We start from the raw sequence: 17,385 nt of genomic DNA, 5'->3' as shown, positions 1-17,385 counted from the left end.
CTCATCTTAGATGAGAGACACAAGGCAGCTATTGTTATCTTCATTGTACAAAGTCCAGAGAAACTGAGGTCTGGACAAGTAAGGTGATTTGCCCAAGACCGTGTAGCTACGTAGTGGTGGAGCTTGATGACTTACATAACCCACTGCTGCCTGAGAAAGGAAGCTGCCCGGGACACCAGGCATCTGCCAGGCCATGTGGACACTCACAGCCCAGCTCCTGGTCAGCCCGGGGAGACGCTGCAAGTGGGGCACACTGGCAGGTGAGTAGGGCTGGCTTCAGAGAGAATGTTGAAAATGGCGAGGTGAACTGTTTCTCCTTCCTTGTTTCCTTCTCTTCATTCCTTCCCTCCTTCCCTTCCTTTCTTCCACAAGTGCCTGCCAAGGATCATGTGCCAGGCACTGTGCTAGACATTGGAGACCACCCACCCCTCTGAAGGTCCCTCATCCTCAGGAACCCCAGCTGCCATACCTGCTCGCAAAGCCCCACACTGTCTTCCCAACTGAAATATACCATCCACTTCCCAATCTCTTGAGACCCACAAGAGGTAGGAAACCCACGTGGAGGCTATGACATTTGAGCTGGGCTGTAAAGTGTGAGTAGGAGATCATCTTTGGACATAAGCAAAGGCTTAGAGATGTCTCAGGGTACGGAATGATCTGGTAACAGGAATTCTATAGAGTGTGAGGGAGGTGGTAGCATAAGCGGTACAGAGGAGTTACTGAAGATGAGGACAGAGCAGGCCCTTGGAGGCCACCTGAGGAATGGCTTTCACTCTGCGGGCCCTGGAAAGCCATCGGGGGCTTTAGTGGTAAATCATTTCAGCGCTTGGAATGACAACTCAAGTAACTGCAGGGAGTAAAGATCTTAGAGGGTCTTTATGCAGATATTCTGGGAAGAGTGGATGAGAACCTGGGCCATGGTGGGATAGTAGGAAAGGTGACACAGAGCCCTTATTAAGGACTTGTACCAAAGCAGAAAATATGGGTCTTTGTAGATAATTAGATGGGTGTGGGGTAAGTTGGGAAGAAGAATCAAGGAAGATTCCATAGCGATATCATTCATTGATATGGGATAGAAGAAGGGAAGAGAGATGGGAAGGGCTGAAGGCAGAGGGAGGGTAAATTCAGTTCAGGGCACGCTGAGTGCCAGGTGCCTGGGGGACACATCCAGTGGCCCTGCGGAGGGATGCAAAGCCCAGTGTGTAGGGCGAGAAGAGTGGAGTGTCAGAGGCTGCACAGCGAGGTGTCAAGTAGGTAGAGGACTGAAGAAAGACCGCCGTATGTGGCAAGTAGGAGGCTGGTCTTGGGTGGCCTTGGCAAGAGCATTTTCAGGAGTAAAAATGGGGTGGAAGGCAGGCTCAGGTGGGTTGAGAGTGGATGAGGACAAGGGCACAGAGGGACAGGTGCAGGTACAGGGGGCCTCCTGGGTCCTGCTCAGCCCTCATCCCCAGGCAACTTCTCCCTGTTCAAAGCGTACAGTCATGCCCCTTGAGTTGCCTCTAGAATGAAGGCCACTCAGGACCCCAGCACTCTCTAGACAGCTAACCAGGCATTCAAGGTCAGCCTAACAATCATCACCTGATGCCCCACTGTGTGTCTCCAATCAGAGAAACACATCTGGGATTTCCCAAACAAGCCCTGTATTTTGCCATCTCTGCACTTTTGCTATCTCCATTCCCTCTGCCTAGAACACCTTTCCTTTACATTTTCACTTGCAGAAATCCTGCCTAACCTTCCTGGCCCAAGTGCTACCCTCATCAAGAACCTTCCTCAATCCCCCAATCCAAATGAACTTCCCTGCAAAGCACAAGGCTATGCACACAACATTGTTGTGTGCAACACAACACAACATAGTTGACCTTCTTCTTTGCTATCCACCTGTCCCACTGAAATACCTCCGGGCTGTGTTTCATTCTTCTTTCATGCCAACCGACCAACCTATCACAGTGATGGATCCATCCTGACATCACTGACCCCCGACCTGTGTGTCTGTCACTAATAAACTATAGGTGGGCAGGCACGTCCAAGATTCTCTTCCCATAAATGAGAATGTGAAATCAAAGTCGAGGCCCTGCAAATGGGCCAGAACTAGGTCATTTGGGGGATGTTCTCTCAGTATCCTCACTCAGGTCCTGCACCTCTTGAGTCATAGCATGAAGCCTCATCATTCTAGAACTCCTGTCTCCTACCCCAACACAGGTGGTCACGGTCCCTCCTCTTAGGAGCTCACTAATTTGTGTAGGAGTTAAGATCCACACACAGAGAAGGTCCTTTCCTTTCTCAGGGAGCATGTAAGTTCTACATAAGTGGTTTGTAACCTACACTACATAAGGCAACAGGATGAAGAGCTCACTTCAAGCTTAGGTGGTCATGGATGATTTTATGAAGGATGTTGGTGTCTATTCCATCTTGAAGGACTGGCAAAGGCTGTGGTCAGGGAAGAAGTGGAAGGCCCACCCAGATGAGGTCAGGATAATAAAGTAGAAGCCGGAATGTGGAACAGATCAGTTTGGCTGGAACAACCAATTTATGAGGGAAAATGAGGCATAAGGCTAGAAAGATAGGCCAGCTTGGGGCAGGCCTTGAATAGCCAGTAATGGGGAGCCACTGAAGGCTTCTGAGTATGAGGTCCTGGTGAAGTGTCTTTTTTAAGGTCGTTTAATAGGCTAGTCATATAGAAGGTATACTGGCTTGAAGAAGATCTGATATTTTGAACAAACTTAAGATGTTCATTACAATAAAAGTACTATAAGATAATGGAAACAGAGTAGCCTAGAAGAAGTGAAATGAAAATGAGAAGACTTCAAAATAAAAAATCTGCCAAAGGTTTGTGTTTCTTGGGGACCAGGTGTCCCCTACCACTGGTGCCATTTTACCTGAAGGACCAGAAAGAGATGCAGACTCTCAACTAAGCGAAGTCCTCTGCCAGGAGGTACCCAAAGCCCTGCTATGGTTTTACTGGTGGAAAACCAGGCAATGGGTAAGAAACGTTGCTCACTCTGGTCATTTTCATTCAGGGACTAGCCAAAGTCCTCTTCTTAGCTTCAGCCAGTGTATTTTATTCAATGTGAAAGTCACTAAATTAATTTTTTTAACATGATAAGAGTAGCAATTGTCAATTTTAGAAGCACATATGCGAATTTCCCTGCACAGGAGATAACATGAATCCCATTAGTTAAAAATAGCAGTTGTGCTCACTTTCCCCCACATGCTAATTTTAATAAACTTACTCTAAAATTAGCCTGCCACTATGAGGATAGCTGCTCATCAAAAATGTTCCCAGGAAGCACTAAGTTTGCCTCGCAAGAGTTCAAGCACTCCTAGGAAACTCTGAACAATGCAGAGCTCTAAGCAGAACTTGTCCTCTTCTCACCAGACTCAGTCACCCCCAACCCTCTGTCAGACCCATCACCACCACTCTCTAGCCACACTTCGAGGGTCATCTTGGACTCATGCTATTGCATCTTCCCGATCCAATTGGCTATGAAATCCTGTACGGGTCTTCCTTTAAAATCTGTCTCATAGACATCCCTTTTTCTCTCTCTCCACTGATGCCATAACTCCTTATCACTTCATTTATTCAAATATTCAAGCATTCACATATTCTACACTCACTGAGTACCTACAAAGGGCAAGGTACAGTGTGAAGTGTTAAGGTCACAAATTAATAACATATGGTCCCTACCCTCAAGGAGTTCAAGATCTTTTGGGCCCAGTGGAGAGAGAGACAAGTCAAGGGTTAGTCAAAGAACCATATGATAAGTGGTATGACCTAGGTGCAATAGGGGTAATTGGGAATATTGATGGTGACAGAAAAGACTAGATTACTGGTAACTCATCTTCACTTGTCTTTCCCTGATTCCTGGGAGAGCTACCAAATTTGTCTTTATATTCCCGCTGCCTGGCACAGTGCCCTGTGAATGACAAAGGCTCAGTGATTACTGAGTTCCGTGGAAATGAATATTTCCCAAGTATTTTCATCAACTTACACTCTAGCTAAAAAAGCTTTCAGAGGCTATTACCAGCTACATTAGAGTACACCCTTCTGTCTTGCTTTTGAAGTTGTTCACCATCTGGTCTACCCTGGCTATCCAACCTCCATCTCTGCTATACCTCATCTCACTAGTTTCAGGCTTTATCTGGAGCATTTCCTCAAAGGCCAACCACCAGTCCAGTGCTCAGGCCTGCTTCCTGTCACCACCACCATGCCCTCTTCAGCCAAAGTGGAGGGACCCAGTTCAAGTTCTACCTCTTCTAAGAAGCTTTTCTCCACTTCTTCAGCTTCACCAACTGCCTACATATGTATCTAAGATATATTGTTCATTATTGTGCACTGTTTTTTCATTTAATATTATGAATGTGAATAATGCTTTGAAATATTAAATGGTACTCTATTTACCTTGCCTCAAATTCTTATAACTCCTACCCTGTTTCTCTCCACATATCCCTCTCCCTTTTATTTTTTATTTATTTATTTATTTATTTAAATAAATTTATTTATTTTACTTTTGGCTGCGTTGGGTCTTCGTTGCTGCACGCGGGCTTTCTCTAGTTGTGGTGAGCGGGGGCTACCCTTTGTTGCAGTGTGCAGGCTTCTCATTGCAGTGGCTTCTCTTGTTGCAGAGCACAGGCTCTAGGCACACAGGCTTCAGTAGTTGTGGCACGCGGGCTCAGCAGTTGTGGCTTGCGGGCTCTAGAGCACAGGCTCAGTAGTTGTGGCGCACGGGCTTAGTTGCTCCATGGCATGTGGGATCTTCCCGGACCAGGGCTCGAACCCGTGTCCCCTGCATTGGCGGGTGGATTCTTAACCACTGCGCCACCAGGGAAGTCCCCCTCTCCCTTTTAAAAGCCAGACATTTTGCCTTCTCCAAGGAAGAGAGTGCTCAGTAGAACACTGGTAGGAAAGTGACTGGCTTTTCAGTTTTGAAGGCCTTGTCCTTCACCAGAAGATACCAGAGCAAAGAAGAGTCTCCCCATAACTCCCTCCCCCACGGCCCTCCAAAAGACTAGAAAAGATCTCCAAATTTGAGGAGAAGGCAGACAGAGTGCAAGGAAAGAGAGCCTGGTTACCAGTGAGTGTCTAAGAATGAACACTAATCAGCCTGGTGTCAGGAGAGTGGAGTAAGGACTGTGGGACTGAGATGTAGGGGGCGTGGCTAGTTGTGACGGAAACCTGATGAGTTGGGGAATCAGAGAGGTAAAGAGTAAAGCTCTCTATAGCGATGACTGTCTTCAATATCCATTCCCCCCCTTTTTAAAGACTTAAGTTTATTGAGGTATAATTTACATAGAGAAAAAAAATCACCCTTTTGAGGTGTACAGATCTATGGATTTTAACAAACTTATACAATCATGTAGCCATCAACTCAATCGAGGCATAGACTATGTCCCTCACTCTAAAAAGCTCCCTCGTATTCCCCTGCAGTCAATCTGTTCACTCACTCCAGGCTCTGGCAACCACTGATTGGTTTTTCTGTCCTTTTCGTTGTGCCTTTTCAAGAATTTCATATAAGTGGAATCTTACAGTCGGTGCATTTGAGTCTCTGCCTTCGTTCACTTGACATGTTTTTGCATGCATCAGTAGTCTGTTCCATCTTAACGCTAAGCAGGATTCTATGATGTGGATGTAGCAATTTATCCACTTGCCAGTTAGTGGACACTGTTGTGTTTCCAGTTTTCAGCAATTATAAATAAAACTGCTGTAAACATTCACATACAGGATTTTGTGTGGACACATGTCTTCATTTCTCTTGGGTCAACACCTATGAGCAGGATTGCTGCGTTGTTGGGTTTAGTGTAGGTTTGACTTTATGAGAACTTGTAAAACTGTTTTCAGAAGTGGTTGTACCATTTTATATTCCTCTAGCGATGTAGGAGACTTGCAGTCACTCTGCATCCTTATCAGCACTTGGTTTTCCCATTTTTTATTTCTGTGTCTGTTTTTCCATTCTAACAGATGTGTTGTGGCATCTTATTGTGGCTTTAACTTACATTTTCCTGATGGCGGATGATGCTGAGTATCTGTTCATGTGCTTATTTACCATCTGAATCTCTTCTTTAGTGCAGTGTCTATTTAACTCTTTTGCCCATTTTAAAAATTAGATTGTTTTCTTACTATTGTGTTATGAGAGTTCTTTGTATATTCTGGATATAAGATATGTGTTCTGCACAAAATTTCTCATCTGTGGCTTGTCTTTTCATTTTTTTTAACAGAGTCTTTCAAAGAGCAGACATTTTTTTATTTTGATAAAGTCCAATTTATCCTTTTTTTCCTTTTATAAGTTTGTGTTTTTCCTGTCTTGTATACCTTTCTCACTTTTTAATAGAACCCTCCCAAATTTAAGTTGGGCATACCCAGCTTAAGGTGACATTTCCTAGCCTCCCTTGCAGCTACATGTGGCCATGTGACTACACTCAGACAAATGGGATGCGAGAAGTGATACGTATAGCTCTCTTGTCATCCCTAATTAAAGAAAAGCCCTTTGCCCTGGACTTCCCCTTTCTCTCTTTCCCCTTTCCATGGGCTGGGACAAAACATGGCACTAACCTAGCTTTAACTATACAGTTGAGGACCATCCCCTAAGAAACAGTAGAGAAACATGATGGGAGGAACCTGGGTTCTTAAATGACTCCTGGAGCAGGGCTGCTCTCCCAGCGTGGACCACCACACTATGACACGAAAGAGACCTAAATATCTACCTCACTGAAACCAACATATTTTGGGAGTAGGTATCTTTGTTAAGTGGCTTAGACTTTACCCTAACAAATATACCCTTCTTTCTTAGGAAGTAAAAAATAATCCCCGATTCCCTGGACCCAGCCTGGTGTGGTGTGGTGTGTCTATGCAGAAAATTGCACCATGGTTTCTCAAAGTTTCCCTCAGCTCAGGAGTGATTCAGAGACAGCAGAACATGACTGAATTCCCCCACCTTGGGCAAGGGAGCAAAGCCCCCCCCATGCCCAGAGTAGTGAAGTAGCAGTATATCACCTTGTTCTTCATTCACCCAAAGTAGCACGGGTCTGGTACGGACACCAAAGGGTCAGAAGAGGGGAACAAGGGCAGACACAACAGTGACTGACAGTGACCAATGACCAGATGCTAGACTGAAATGAGGAGAGTGTGGTTAAACAAAAGTCGCCCAGACCAGTTGTGTGCCCCCTACCCCATCTCCCCTGCCAGTGGCTGAGCACTACTTACCAGCCCTAGAACTCAAATACAAGTTCAGGCAGAGGGGTGATTCCAATCCAGATTACGTTCCCCCCCCGCCGCCTGACAATGGGAGCTTGTAACCATAACTAAGGTGCTATAGCAAAATAAAGCTTTCAGTTTGCGAACACCTGAGTTTGTGCCCTGAGCTCCGCCCTCACTGTACTAATGTTTGCTGAACGTTTACTGCTTGCCACGCAGCCAGCAAAACACTAACGAGCATGATTTCACTGGGTCCTCACAATAAGAGCAGCTATGAGTAGGTGCTTTACGATCCTGTTCAAAGATGAGAACAATGAGGGTCGGAGGAGTCGCACGGCACGGCGATTCTCTCAACACCCGTTCCCCTTCTTCTGGCAATCGTTCCCACCCCCCTAACCCACTCTCAGTCCATGTGGCCTGGGCAGGGCCCCGTGCACAACTGCGGGCCTGAGACAGGTCACTACGCTCCTGAGTAACTTCTTCCAGGGCAGGTGAGGGATCTAAGTGGGTGCAAAGGGAGTGATTCCTGGGGTTCTATGGGGTCTCCTGCAAAAGAGTTTCTGTCTTCCCCTCTGGACTTGAGCTTGAGAGGGTGGGAGGCTGAGACTGAAGTCAGGCCCCAAGCAGAGCCAAAGATGGAGAGAAAGCATCTGTCTGAGCGCTGAATCCAGCTGTGCCCCACACCACCCCTACCTTGGAATGATTAGTCACGGCAGCTGTGTTAGTTTGCTAGAGGCTGCTGTAACAAACTGCATAAACTGGGTGGCTTGAAACAATAGAAATTAATTTCTGATAGTCCTGGAGGTCAGAGGTTCAAAACCAAAGTGTCGATAGGGCCAGGATCCCTAATAGGACTCTAGGGGAAGACCCTTCCTTGCCTCCTCCTAGCTTCTGGTAGCTGCCAGCAATCTTTGGCTTTCCCTGGCTTGTGGTAGCATAACTCCAATCTCTGCCTCTGTCATCACCCGGCCTTCTTTCCTCTGTGTCTTCACATCGTCTTCCCTTTGTGCACCTCTGCATCCAAATTTCCCTCTTCTTATAAGGACACTGGTCATTGGATTAGGAACCCACTCAAATGACCTCATCTTGAGTACATCTGCAAGATCCTGTTTCCAAATAGGGTCATATTCACAGGTATTGGGGGGAGGAGGTTAGGACTTGAACATACATATCTTTTCGGGGACACAATTCAACCCACAATATCAGCTGATAAATTCCCTTTGAGCTGAACCTGCTTGGGTTGGGTTTTGCACCGAGAAAGAAGTAGAGCCAAGACTTACTCTCAGTTCTCAGTCAACAAACAAGACCCAAAGCTGCGCCCTTATCCACAGGCTCAGACTGCGAGCCTGTTCAGCTTCCCTCCCCAAATGTCAGCGGCTCTATTTTGGGCAGAGGCCCAGGTTTAACCATCTTCTGTATCTGCCTCCTAGTCACTGCATACAGCATGCTCAAGGAATACAGGACTGATTGCTATCTAATTAATCAACCAAAATTCAAATAGTGAAACTGAATTAGTCACGGTTTATCACAGGGCAGTAGGCTGAGAGATGACCAGGATTTTTATCTTCGAAATAAAGTTATGGACTGTCTGCACGACTGCATTTCAAGATTTCCCCCTGATTTGAAAGATCACCTCAGGTGGTGATGAGAAGAATGCTTCCCCCTCCCCAGACGTTTAATTTCCAGAACAGAACAGAAGCCACACTCCTTTCCCATGCATGGCCGTGTTTACTTCAGGGCCTGAGAGAAGGCTGTAATTTCAGCTTGTTATGCTAAAAATATGAAAATAAAACTGATCTCTATAGGATCATTTAAATGAAAACTGCTTCCTAGAGGCAAGCCGAGGAAGCAAACCGATTGAAAGAGAGCGCAGGGCTCCGGGCAGGAAGGGCAATGGAGTGTGGACCCAGGGTGGGAAGTAGAACCGGGGACTTCTGTAGAAACAGACTGGAGCCCATTTGATCCAGGTCACATGTGTGGTGATGCCTTCCCCAGTTCCTTCCACTGGCTTCCAAAGTCACTTTCAAACGCCACTAGCCACGGACCATTCTCTTCCTTGAATCCTACTTGCCTAGGACCCACACGATTTCTCCACGCCCACGGAAGCCCAGGCAGCTGAACTTGATCGTGCAGGGGAATCCCCTGTGAGCTCCCTTTGCGACAAAAGCAGATTTGGGGCTACACCCCTAGGCACTTTCATGAAGTAAGGTAATTCGTTTCTTGTGGTTGCCACAGCAAATCACTACAAACTGGGTGGCTTATAACACAGAAATTTATTCTCTCACAGTTGTGGAGGCCAGAAGTCCAAAATCAAGGTGTCAGTAGGATTGGTTCCTTCTGGAGGCTCTGAGGGAGAATCTATTCCAAGCCTCTCCCAGCTTCTGGTGGCTGCTGGCAGCCCTTGGCATCCCTTGGCTGTCGCTGCCCATCTCCAGTTTCTGCCTCTTCATGTGGACTTCCTCTCTGCGTGTCTCTGCTTCCCCATAGCCTTCTCCCTTGTATCTCTGTGTCTCAAATCTATCTTTACTTTCTCATAAGAACACTAATCATTAGATTTAGGGCCCATCCTAAATCCAGGATGATCTCATTTTGAGATCCTTAGCTTGATTATATCTGCAAAGACCCTGTTCCCAAATAAGGTCTTATTATAGCTACTGGGACGTCAGGACTTAGATGTATCCATGGGGGGAAGAACACAATTCAGTGCGCTACTGTAGATTTGGGGAGAGACCCAGGAACTTGCATTTTTTCCCCCAAATGCCAAGTGACTCTTTGTACTCTTTGCTCCCAAAATGACTCTGATGATCTGTAAATCATACTCTGAGCAACAGTGATCCAGTTGCTGAGGATTCAAAGATGAATAAGACATAGACCCCCCCCTTCGAGAATCTTCTGTCTGGGGAATATACACACAGATGAACTGGTGATTAAGGTACAAAGTGTGGCCTAATGATCCCAAGCTCTGGAGTCAGGCACCAGGGTTCAAGTTCTGCCCCCTCCAGATGTGAGGCTCTGAGCCAGTTCCTTAGCATGTTTGGGCCACAGTTTCCTTATCTGAAAAATAAGAAATAATTCCTACCTTATACCATCGTGAGTATGAGGCTGTGTAAATGTTAAATATGAAGGATGGACTTGAGGAATGGACGTTAACTATTATGAAGGTGGGAAGCACCTTGCATTCATTTTCACATCCCACAGCCCCGAGCTGTGCACCCTCTGCATCCTAAGCTTTAATGAATGTCTGAAGGCAAGACAGCATTACTCTGGAGATACAGAGCTGGGATAGGCAGGACAACTCTGGAAAGACCCATATCCGGATCTTGACTTACTCTACAAGCATTTTTTGAGCACCTGCTGTGTATGGAGCTCAGCGTGTAGGCACCTGGAACAAAGCCAAGTAAAATACACAGCCTAGTGGGGAGACCATTAGACTGCAATACTGTGTGGTCAGGGCAAGACAGAGGCACCCGCGGTCCAGGGACAGCCATGCCAATAAGAACTTCCTTCTTTGGTTTCCCATCCTTCCCAGTCCACCCTTTAGGATTCTCTTAGTGTTTATGGTGTGACTCTCCTTCCACACTATACCATATGCTTCAGGAGTTCTTTGAGGGCAGAAGGGGTCACCTGTCTTCTTGGCCATTGTATCCCAAATACCGAGCAATGTACCTGACTCCTAACAGGCATTCGACAAGTATTTGCTGGAGTAGTGAACATTCTGCTATTTCAGAGCCCAGCACTGGACTTCCATGAAGAACCACCTCCAGCTTCCTTGACCACTGGGTATGATTCTTGACGAGCCAAGAGAAAAGATCCCCAGAGGATCTATCCCTTAACATAAAGCCTGACAGAGGAGATGGGGACAGGCTGCATGACAACATATCATAATACTGTCCAGTTATTACATACAGATCAAGAGGGAACAAACTAAACTTGGGGAGACGCCGTGACAGTCCATTCCTCTTCAGAAATACAATGCTTTGCATACACTGGACATTAAGTACTGTTATCAGACTGACCTGGAGGCCCAGGAAATGGTTAAAGGAGAAAGACGGTACAAGGTTTCCCTTCCAGCACCCAACATGGGAAGGAAGCCAGCAAACCATTACACCCTGTATTGTGCGTATAGAAGTAAGAAAACGGAGGCTGAAGCTGGCCTTGGGGATGCAGATGGGGATGGGGAAGGGGAAGGGGATGGTTCTCAGGAGGGAGAGAATGGAGAATTTCCGGGGCGTGGTCAGCACAGCTAGGTAAGTGGCTAACCGCCATCACAAATGGTGGTAAGTCAGGACGAACAACTTACCTGTGAGAGGGAGACACCAGCACTCTCTCTCACCTGGAGAAGTCAGGCAGCCCCTCCCAGGCCAAACCATTCTTAGGGTGGGCTGAAGAGGGAATAGCATAAGAGTCCAAAAGCCGACCCCAGGGGTGTTTCTGACAAAATCGTTGGGCCGGGGCGGGGGAGGGCACGGTATTCTCTGCTTCCACAAATCGAATGACTTCTGCACCAGTGTTTCACTCCTTTGATAAACGGCGCGCCACCTTACACACAGAAGGCCCACGGTAAACGTGTTGACTGAATTGAATAACTGAATGAACGAAGGCTACAGAGGACACTATGGAACTCCCCTCCCCCCCAAACCTCCGCTGCAGGTGACTCCACCTGGCCCGGGCGTGGCCCCAGGACCCGGATTTCCCCCTGGCACCACCTTTCCGCTTCAGCACTGGGCGTCCAATCGCTTGGCTCCAAAACAGCGGCAACTGAGAAGGCAGGTGGGGCTTGGCTCCCACTCCCGGATCCCCGCGCTCCTCTCGCCAATCCAGTGCCCAGCCCTGCCCGGAGGGAAGGCCCCTCCCCAGAGGCTGGCACCAGCTGGCGTGGAAGAAAGTGGCGCCCGGGCAGACCGCAAAGGGCGGGAGGAACGGCGCACCTGGCGGGGCGCGTGGGGGCAGCCAGCCGAGGCCGCGGGGTGCGCGTCCCCCGCGAGTCCCCGCCCGGCTCGGCCACCCGGGGGGCGCGGGCTCGAGGCTGGCGACCGCTCGGCCCGGCCCATCCCGCCCGGCCGGCGCCTCGGCCTCACCTCGCTCACCAGCCCCTGCCAGTCGCTCTCGGTCCGGTCGCCGTTCATGGCCTCCTCCTCCAGGCACGGGCCGGCCTCATGGACGCCGCCCTCCTCCTCTGCGGCCTCCTCCTCCCGCCGCGCCGCCGCCGTCGCCTCCTCCACCCGGGCCCCGCGCGGCCCCGAGAGGCCCCGGCGCCTCCGAGCCGCCGCGCCGCCGCCTCCCGCGGCCGCCCGCGCTGTTGACTCAACGTCAGCCTCCGCGGGAGGAAGGGGAGGAGGAGCCGCGGTCGGTGCCGGGCCGCAGCCGCCGCCGAGCCGGCCTAGGACCGCGCCACGAAGCCCCCGGGCCCCGCGCAGCCCCGGACCCCGCATAGCACCTCGGGCCCCGCGCAGCCCCCGGACCCCGCATAGCACCTCGGGCCCCGCGCAGCCCCCGGACCCCGCACAGCACCCCGGGCCCCGCGCAGCCCCCGGACCCCGCATAGCGCCCCGGGCCCCGCGCAGCCCCCGGAGCCCGCGCTCGTGGCGGCCGAGGTCCTGACCGCAGGATTACTGCTCTCCAGGCGGGAGGCGGCTCGGCGTCCCCCACCAGAAGTAAATCCCCAAATCCAGCCATTCCCTGACCACTATCGCGGCTCTCACCACTAGAATGTAAGCCCCACCTGGGCAGGGGGTTGCTTCCCTCTGGGATGAATGTTGGGTACAGGGCCTGGCACACAGTAGGTGCCCTACAAATATTTGTTGAACCTATGGATGAATGAACCACATGTTATTACATATTTAACATGGTTTCTTAAGCTACTCATGTTTATTTCTATTTCTTAAATTATCAGCTGTCAAAAATAAAAACATTGAAAATAAAACGGTAATGAATTCTAAATAGGACCGAAAGCTCTGAGTGTGATGCTTAACATGGGTCAAGAGAGGTGTTGAAGACATATTAGCATCAAACTGAGACTTTCTCCTAAGAGGAAGGACTAAAAGGGAATTACATTACAGAGGACACGGGAATCTTCACACATGAGTCAATATTATTCAAGGTGGTTTTCCCCAGTCACCTAAAATCCTGTCCTGAACCACTACCAGTAGTGAGCTTTCCATACTTGCAGAAGCGCTCCCTGTAGAGATAAGCACGTAGGTTGAGAAGTTGTGAACCCATTTTAGTTGTGGACGCATCGCAGCCAACATTTATTTGTTTTAGTCCCTGTTGATCCTGAATCAATCCTGCAGGATGGATGTTACCTCCACTTATCAGAAAAGGTGGAGAAACAGAGACTCAACTAGGACTCCTAGCTCCTAGAGACACTTCCCAGCCTCTTGGAAACCTGAAAATGAAGTATTACCCCTGGGAGTTGGAAATATTGCATTCTATCGTTGGCCTTGTTTTATTGGCTGTTTGCAAAATGGTGTCAATAATTCCCATGTCGCAGCCACTGTCTTTGACTCTAGGCTCAGCCATGTGACTCGCTCTGGCTAACGTGGTGTTTGCAAGTGTGCTACACAAAGAGGCTTGTAAAAGATCTGTGCAGTAGGGCTTATTCTTGCTTACGCTCTTAGGAACCTGTGATCACCACCATAGAAACAAGCCCAGAAGAGCTTGCTGGATGATGAAGGACTCATGGCCAACAACCAGCCAACTGCCACATGTGAGTGAGGCCACTGACCCCCAGCGGCCACAGATGCCTGCATTAGTCCAGCTGAGGTCAGCAGAAGAACGACCCAGCTGAGCCTTGCCCAATTTGCTGACCTACAGAGCACGTGCTAAATAAGCAGCTGTCGTTTTAAGCCCCTAAGTTTTGGGGTGGTTTACTATGTAACAACAGATAACTGATATAAGTGGCGACACCACTGATGAGGAGCCTGGATGGCCGGGACTCTCCCTGGCAGCCCTGGCATCGTGACCTGCTGGGTCCTCATCTAAAGAAGATTCTACAGCAGATTCTGGCAGACCAGGGGCTACAGGCAGGAGCCAGTCTAGTAGGTAGCACTTTTATTCAGTGCCTGTTGTGTACAAATCCTGTACTCATCCTGAATACATTTCAATAACATTGCAGACCACGGTCCCTGTCCTAGAGGATTTGCAAGCCTTACCATTAAAGTTTTGCAAACAAGTGCTCTAGGGAACAAGAGAAAAAGAAGAGGCTAGAATACAGCTAATGCTTCTGGTATTCTGACCAGCTGGGCCACCTAATCCATTCTTTGTAATCCAAGAGGGTGGAAAGAAGGTCATCCCTGAGTTGAATGTCTAGGGTTAACTCAGCACAAAACACTTGTTCCTAACAGCCTGATCGACGTCTCATGCTAAGAAGAAAGGTACTGTCTGCCAATATATTGCCCTCTGGCAAACCATCTGGTTTCATTCCAACCTGTCAATGAGATAGACTTTAGGAAGAGTGGGCATAACTTGGTCCATCTGCCTTCCACTGCCTCGAGGTCTGCGCCTTGCTCTCGGCTGGCATTCAGGTGGGAAAGCAGCCCGCCCCTTCCAGTTACTATGTTTAGCTGAGGCTGTCAGTACTGCTGTGGCTTTGGAGCCTTCACTGGTATTTCAGGCAGCGGGACAATCAGCAAGCTGTTGGGAGCCAGGGAATCTTCACGTGAGGGATCATGTACCTTTACGACAACTCTCTGGGCGACTTTATTGCGCCTACTTGCTTTCCTTCTCTGAAGTAAGTCAGCCAGTTATTAAGGTGTTTAAAAATAAAACTGGGGAGGAAAATCAAAGAGCGGCAAGCCTCTACCCTCCCCAGTATGTGGAGGAACTTTCAACTCAGTTAAAACGGCATCTCCAGTTGCCTGGGTTTCCCTTAGAGGTTTCATGCCCCAAGTGCCAGCTCGAACCTGCTTAGCTTGTGAGATGTGATGAAATCACAAACCAAGGCAATGTAGCTGTGAGTGATTCTTTTTTATCTCTTTTCACTTATGTAGCCTGACATTGAATAATAATAATAATTAAACGCAGTTTAAGCTTTTAGGCACCTATACCAGAAGGCCTCTAGACACTTCATCAACAGCAGCCCAGGCTGACAAAAACAAAGCTAATAATATTGTGGTTTACATTTTTCAAAGGAAAAAATAAAACTGCTCATCAACTGTCCTCACCTCTGATAAAAGCAGTACATTAAGTGTTCCGTCCCACAGTCCATTTGCATGGGACCAGTTTAAAACCAGGGGCCCTGGTCTTAAATTTGCTACCCTGGCACTAACTGTTGAAACATTGTTTTCAGCCTCTATTTTCACATCCCCTTAACTCTCTGACAAATCTCTAGGGACCCAACTTTTCTCTCTATATATTCAGAGCCCCAGGGCCAATTCTATCAATATTTATTTATTTATATGCACGTGTAGTTAGAAGAAAGTGCTTAGGTGATTTTGAGCGATGCTTTAAACTTTCAAAAGTTTGGGAGGGTTTTACATATGGAAACTCCAAAATTGCTTAATCTAAGAAATTGAACTAGCAGATACTGATGAAAACAAAACAAAACAAATCTCTGGAGAGATTGGGAAAGAAAGGATGGTTTGAAGTTATTGTTAGAAACATAGCCTCCCCTTATGGGTTCTCTATTGACTGGCAAGATAACTTTGGCCAAGTTTCAGCAGCCCCAGACACATAGGAAAGCCCTAAAGCTTTTGATACAACTTCTCCAGACAGCATTTTCAGTTCAAATTCTGGCCGCCCAAGCCATAATGTCAGCATTCTCATTAAAGGAAACTGAGCATATCTCCAGTAGAGATTTTTGGCTCAGCTTTTCTCTGAACTGTACAATTGGGGCAATATTCGTGGCCACTCATTTCTCCAGTCACTTTTCTCCTGCCTGAATTAGGAAACCCAGTCTGATGAGCCTGGGAAGAAAATGATTCTTAATGACTGTGGTTTATAATGGTATATGTGTGTGTGTGTGTGTGTGTATGTAATGTATATATTAATTAGCTCTATATGAGCCAAGATCCCCAATTCTTTCTCTTGTCAAGGGAGGGCTGTTTTGACAGGTCCTGCCAGGAGTCCCCATGACCCGGTTGCTAAGTGGCTTCCTTTGTTCGTGACTTTAACCCAGGGCAGGGAACTGCAGGTCCCAGTGTGCACTGCACTCAGGCTTCCTGCAGAGCCCTGAGATCTGAGGTCCCCTGGGCCACTGGCCTCAATTCTGTAAAAGATAAGCCTCTTCCCTTCCCTTCTTTTCCCCTACCTGGGGATACTCTGCAAAGGGCCTCATCCATCATTTCCCTACCAGGGCCCACAGCCAGACACCAGACAGACAGACAGGGGATTCTGGCCGGGTTCCTGACTCAGAGCATTCTCTGTCTCTTAGCCCCCTGAGCTCCTGGCCCGTCTCTGTGCCGCCACCAAGCACTCCCTGCCCAGCAGCAAACAATCAGTTGCATGCTACTCCTCCCCACCCTGCCCCCAGCCCAGCTGGCTGCCAATCAGCCGGGCAGCAGCGGGGGGAAGGAAGTTCCACTCCCTGCTGAATCTCCTCTGAGGTGCTCAAAATGACTGAGTGGGGCTGATGATGGCCTGTCAGGCCTGGGACCCGCAATTGCCATCCCCGGAAGGAGCGAAGTGTGATTGACTGGCGCGTTGCGGGCAGGAGGCTGGGGACCGGCGGAGGCGGACGGGCAGCGTTTTTCTCTACCTGTGAAAGGGTCCCGATAAGGGGGAGGAAGATGTCAGGAGGAAAGGGCCCTGAGCTGGAGAAGAAAAGGAAGAAAAGGAGAGACAGAGGGAGACTCAAGGCTTGTGCTCCGGATAAGAGGCCAAGAAATCAACTAGAGAAATCAATTAGAGATGATCATACTAAGTGAAGTCAGTCAGAAAGAGAAAGACAAATATCATATGATATCCCTTTTATGTGGAATCTAAAATATGGCACAAATGAACCTGTCTACGAAGCAGAAAGAGAGTCACAGACACAGAGAACAGATTTGTGGTTGCCAAGGGGGGTGGCGGAGGGATGGACTGGAGTTTGGGGTTGGTAGATGCAAACTATTGCATATAGAATGGATAGACAACAAGGCCCTACTGTAGAGCACAGGGAACTATATTCAACGTCCTGGGATGAGCCATAATGGAAAAGAATATAAAAAAGAATGTATATATGCATTAAAAAAAAAAAAAAACCCACAAGAGAAGAGTGG

General features: G+C 48.4%; 1 protein-coding gene across 1 annotated transcript in view; it reads right to left on the bottom strand.

Annotated features, from left to right (window-relative positions):
- CCDC149 (coiled-coil domain containing 149) overlaps window positions 1-12,626 on the bottom strand; it is a 100,998-nt gene extending 88,372 nt beyond the window's left edge. Inside the window, 1 exon segment of the mRNA XM_082462066.1 lies at window positions 12,268-12,626. Coding sequence (XP_082318192.1) covers window positions 12,268-12,621 — 354 coding nt within the window. The 5' untranslated portion in view covers window positions 12,622-12,626.
- Between the last annotated feature and the right edge of the window lie 4,759 nt (window positions 12,627-17,385).

Source organism: Balaenoptera physalus (assembly GCF_965194825.1).
Source record: "Balaenoptera physalus genome assembly, chromosome: 5".
NCBI classification, from domain to species: domain Eukaryota; kingdom Metazoa; phylum Chordata; class Mammalia; order Artiodactyla; family Balaenopteridae; genus Balaenoptera; species Balaenoptera physalus.
This window is presented reverse-complemented; position numbering and strand designations above follow the sequence as displayed.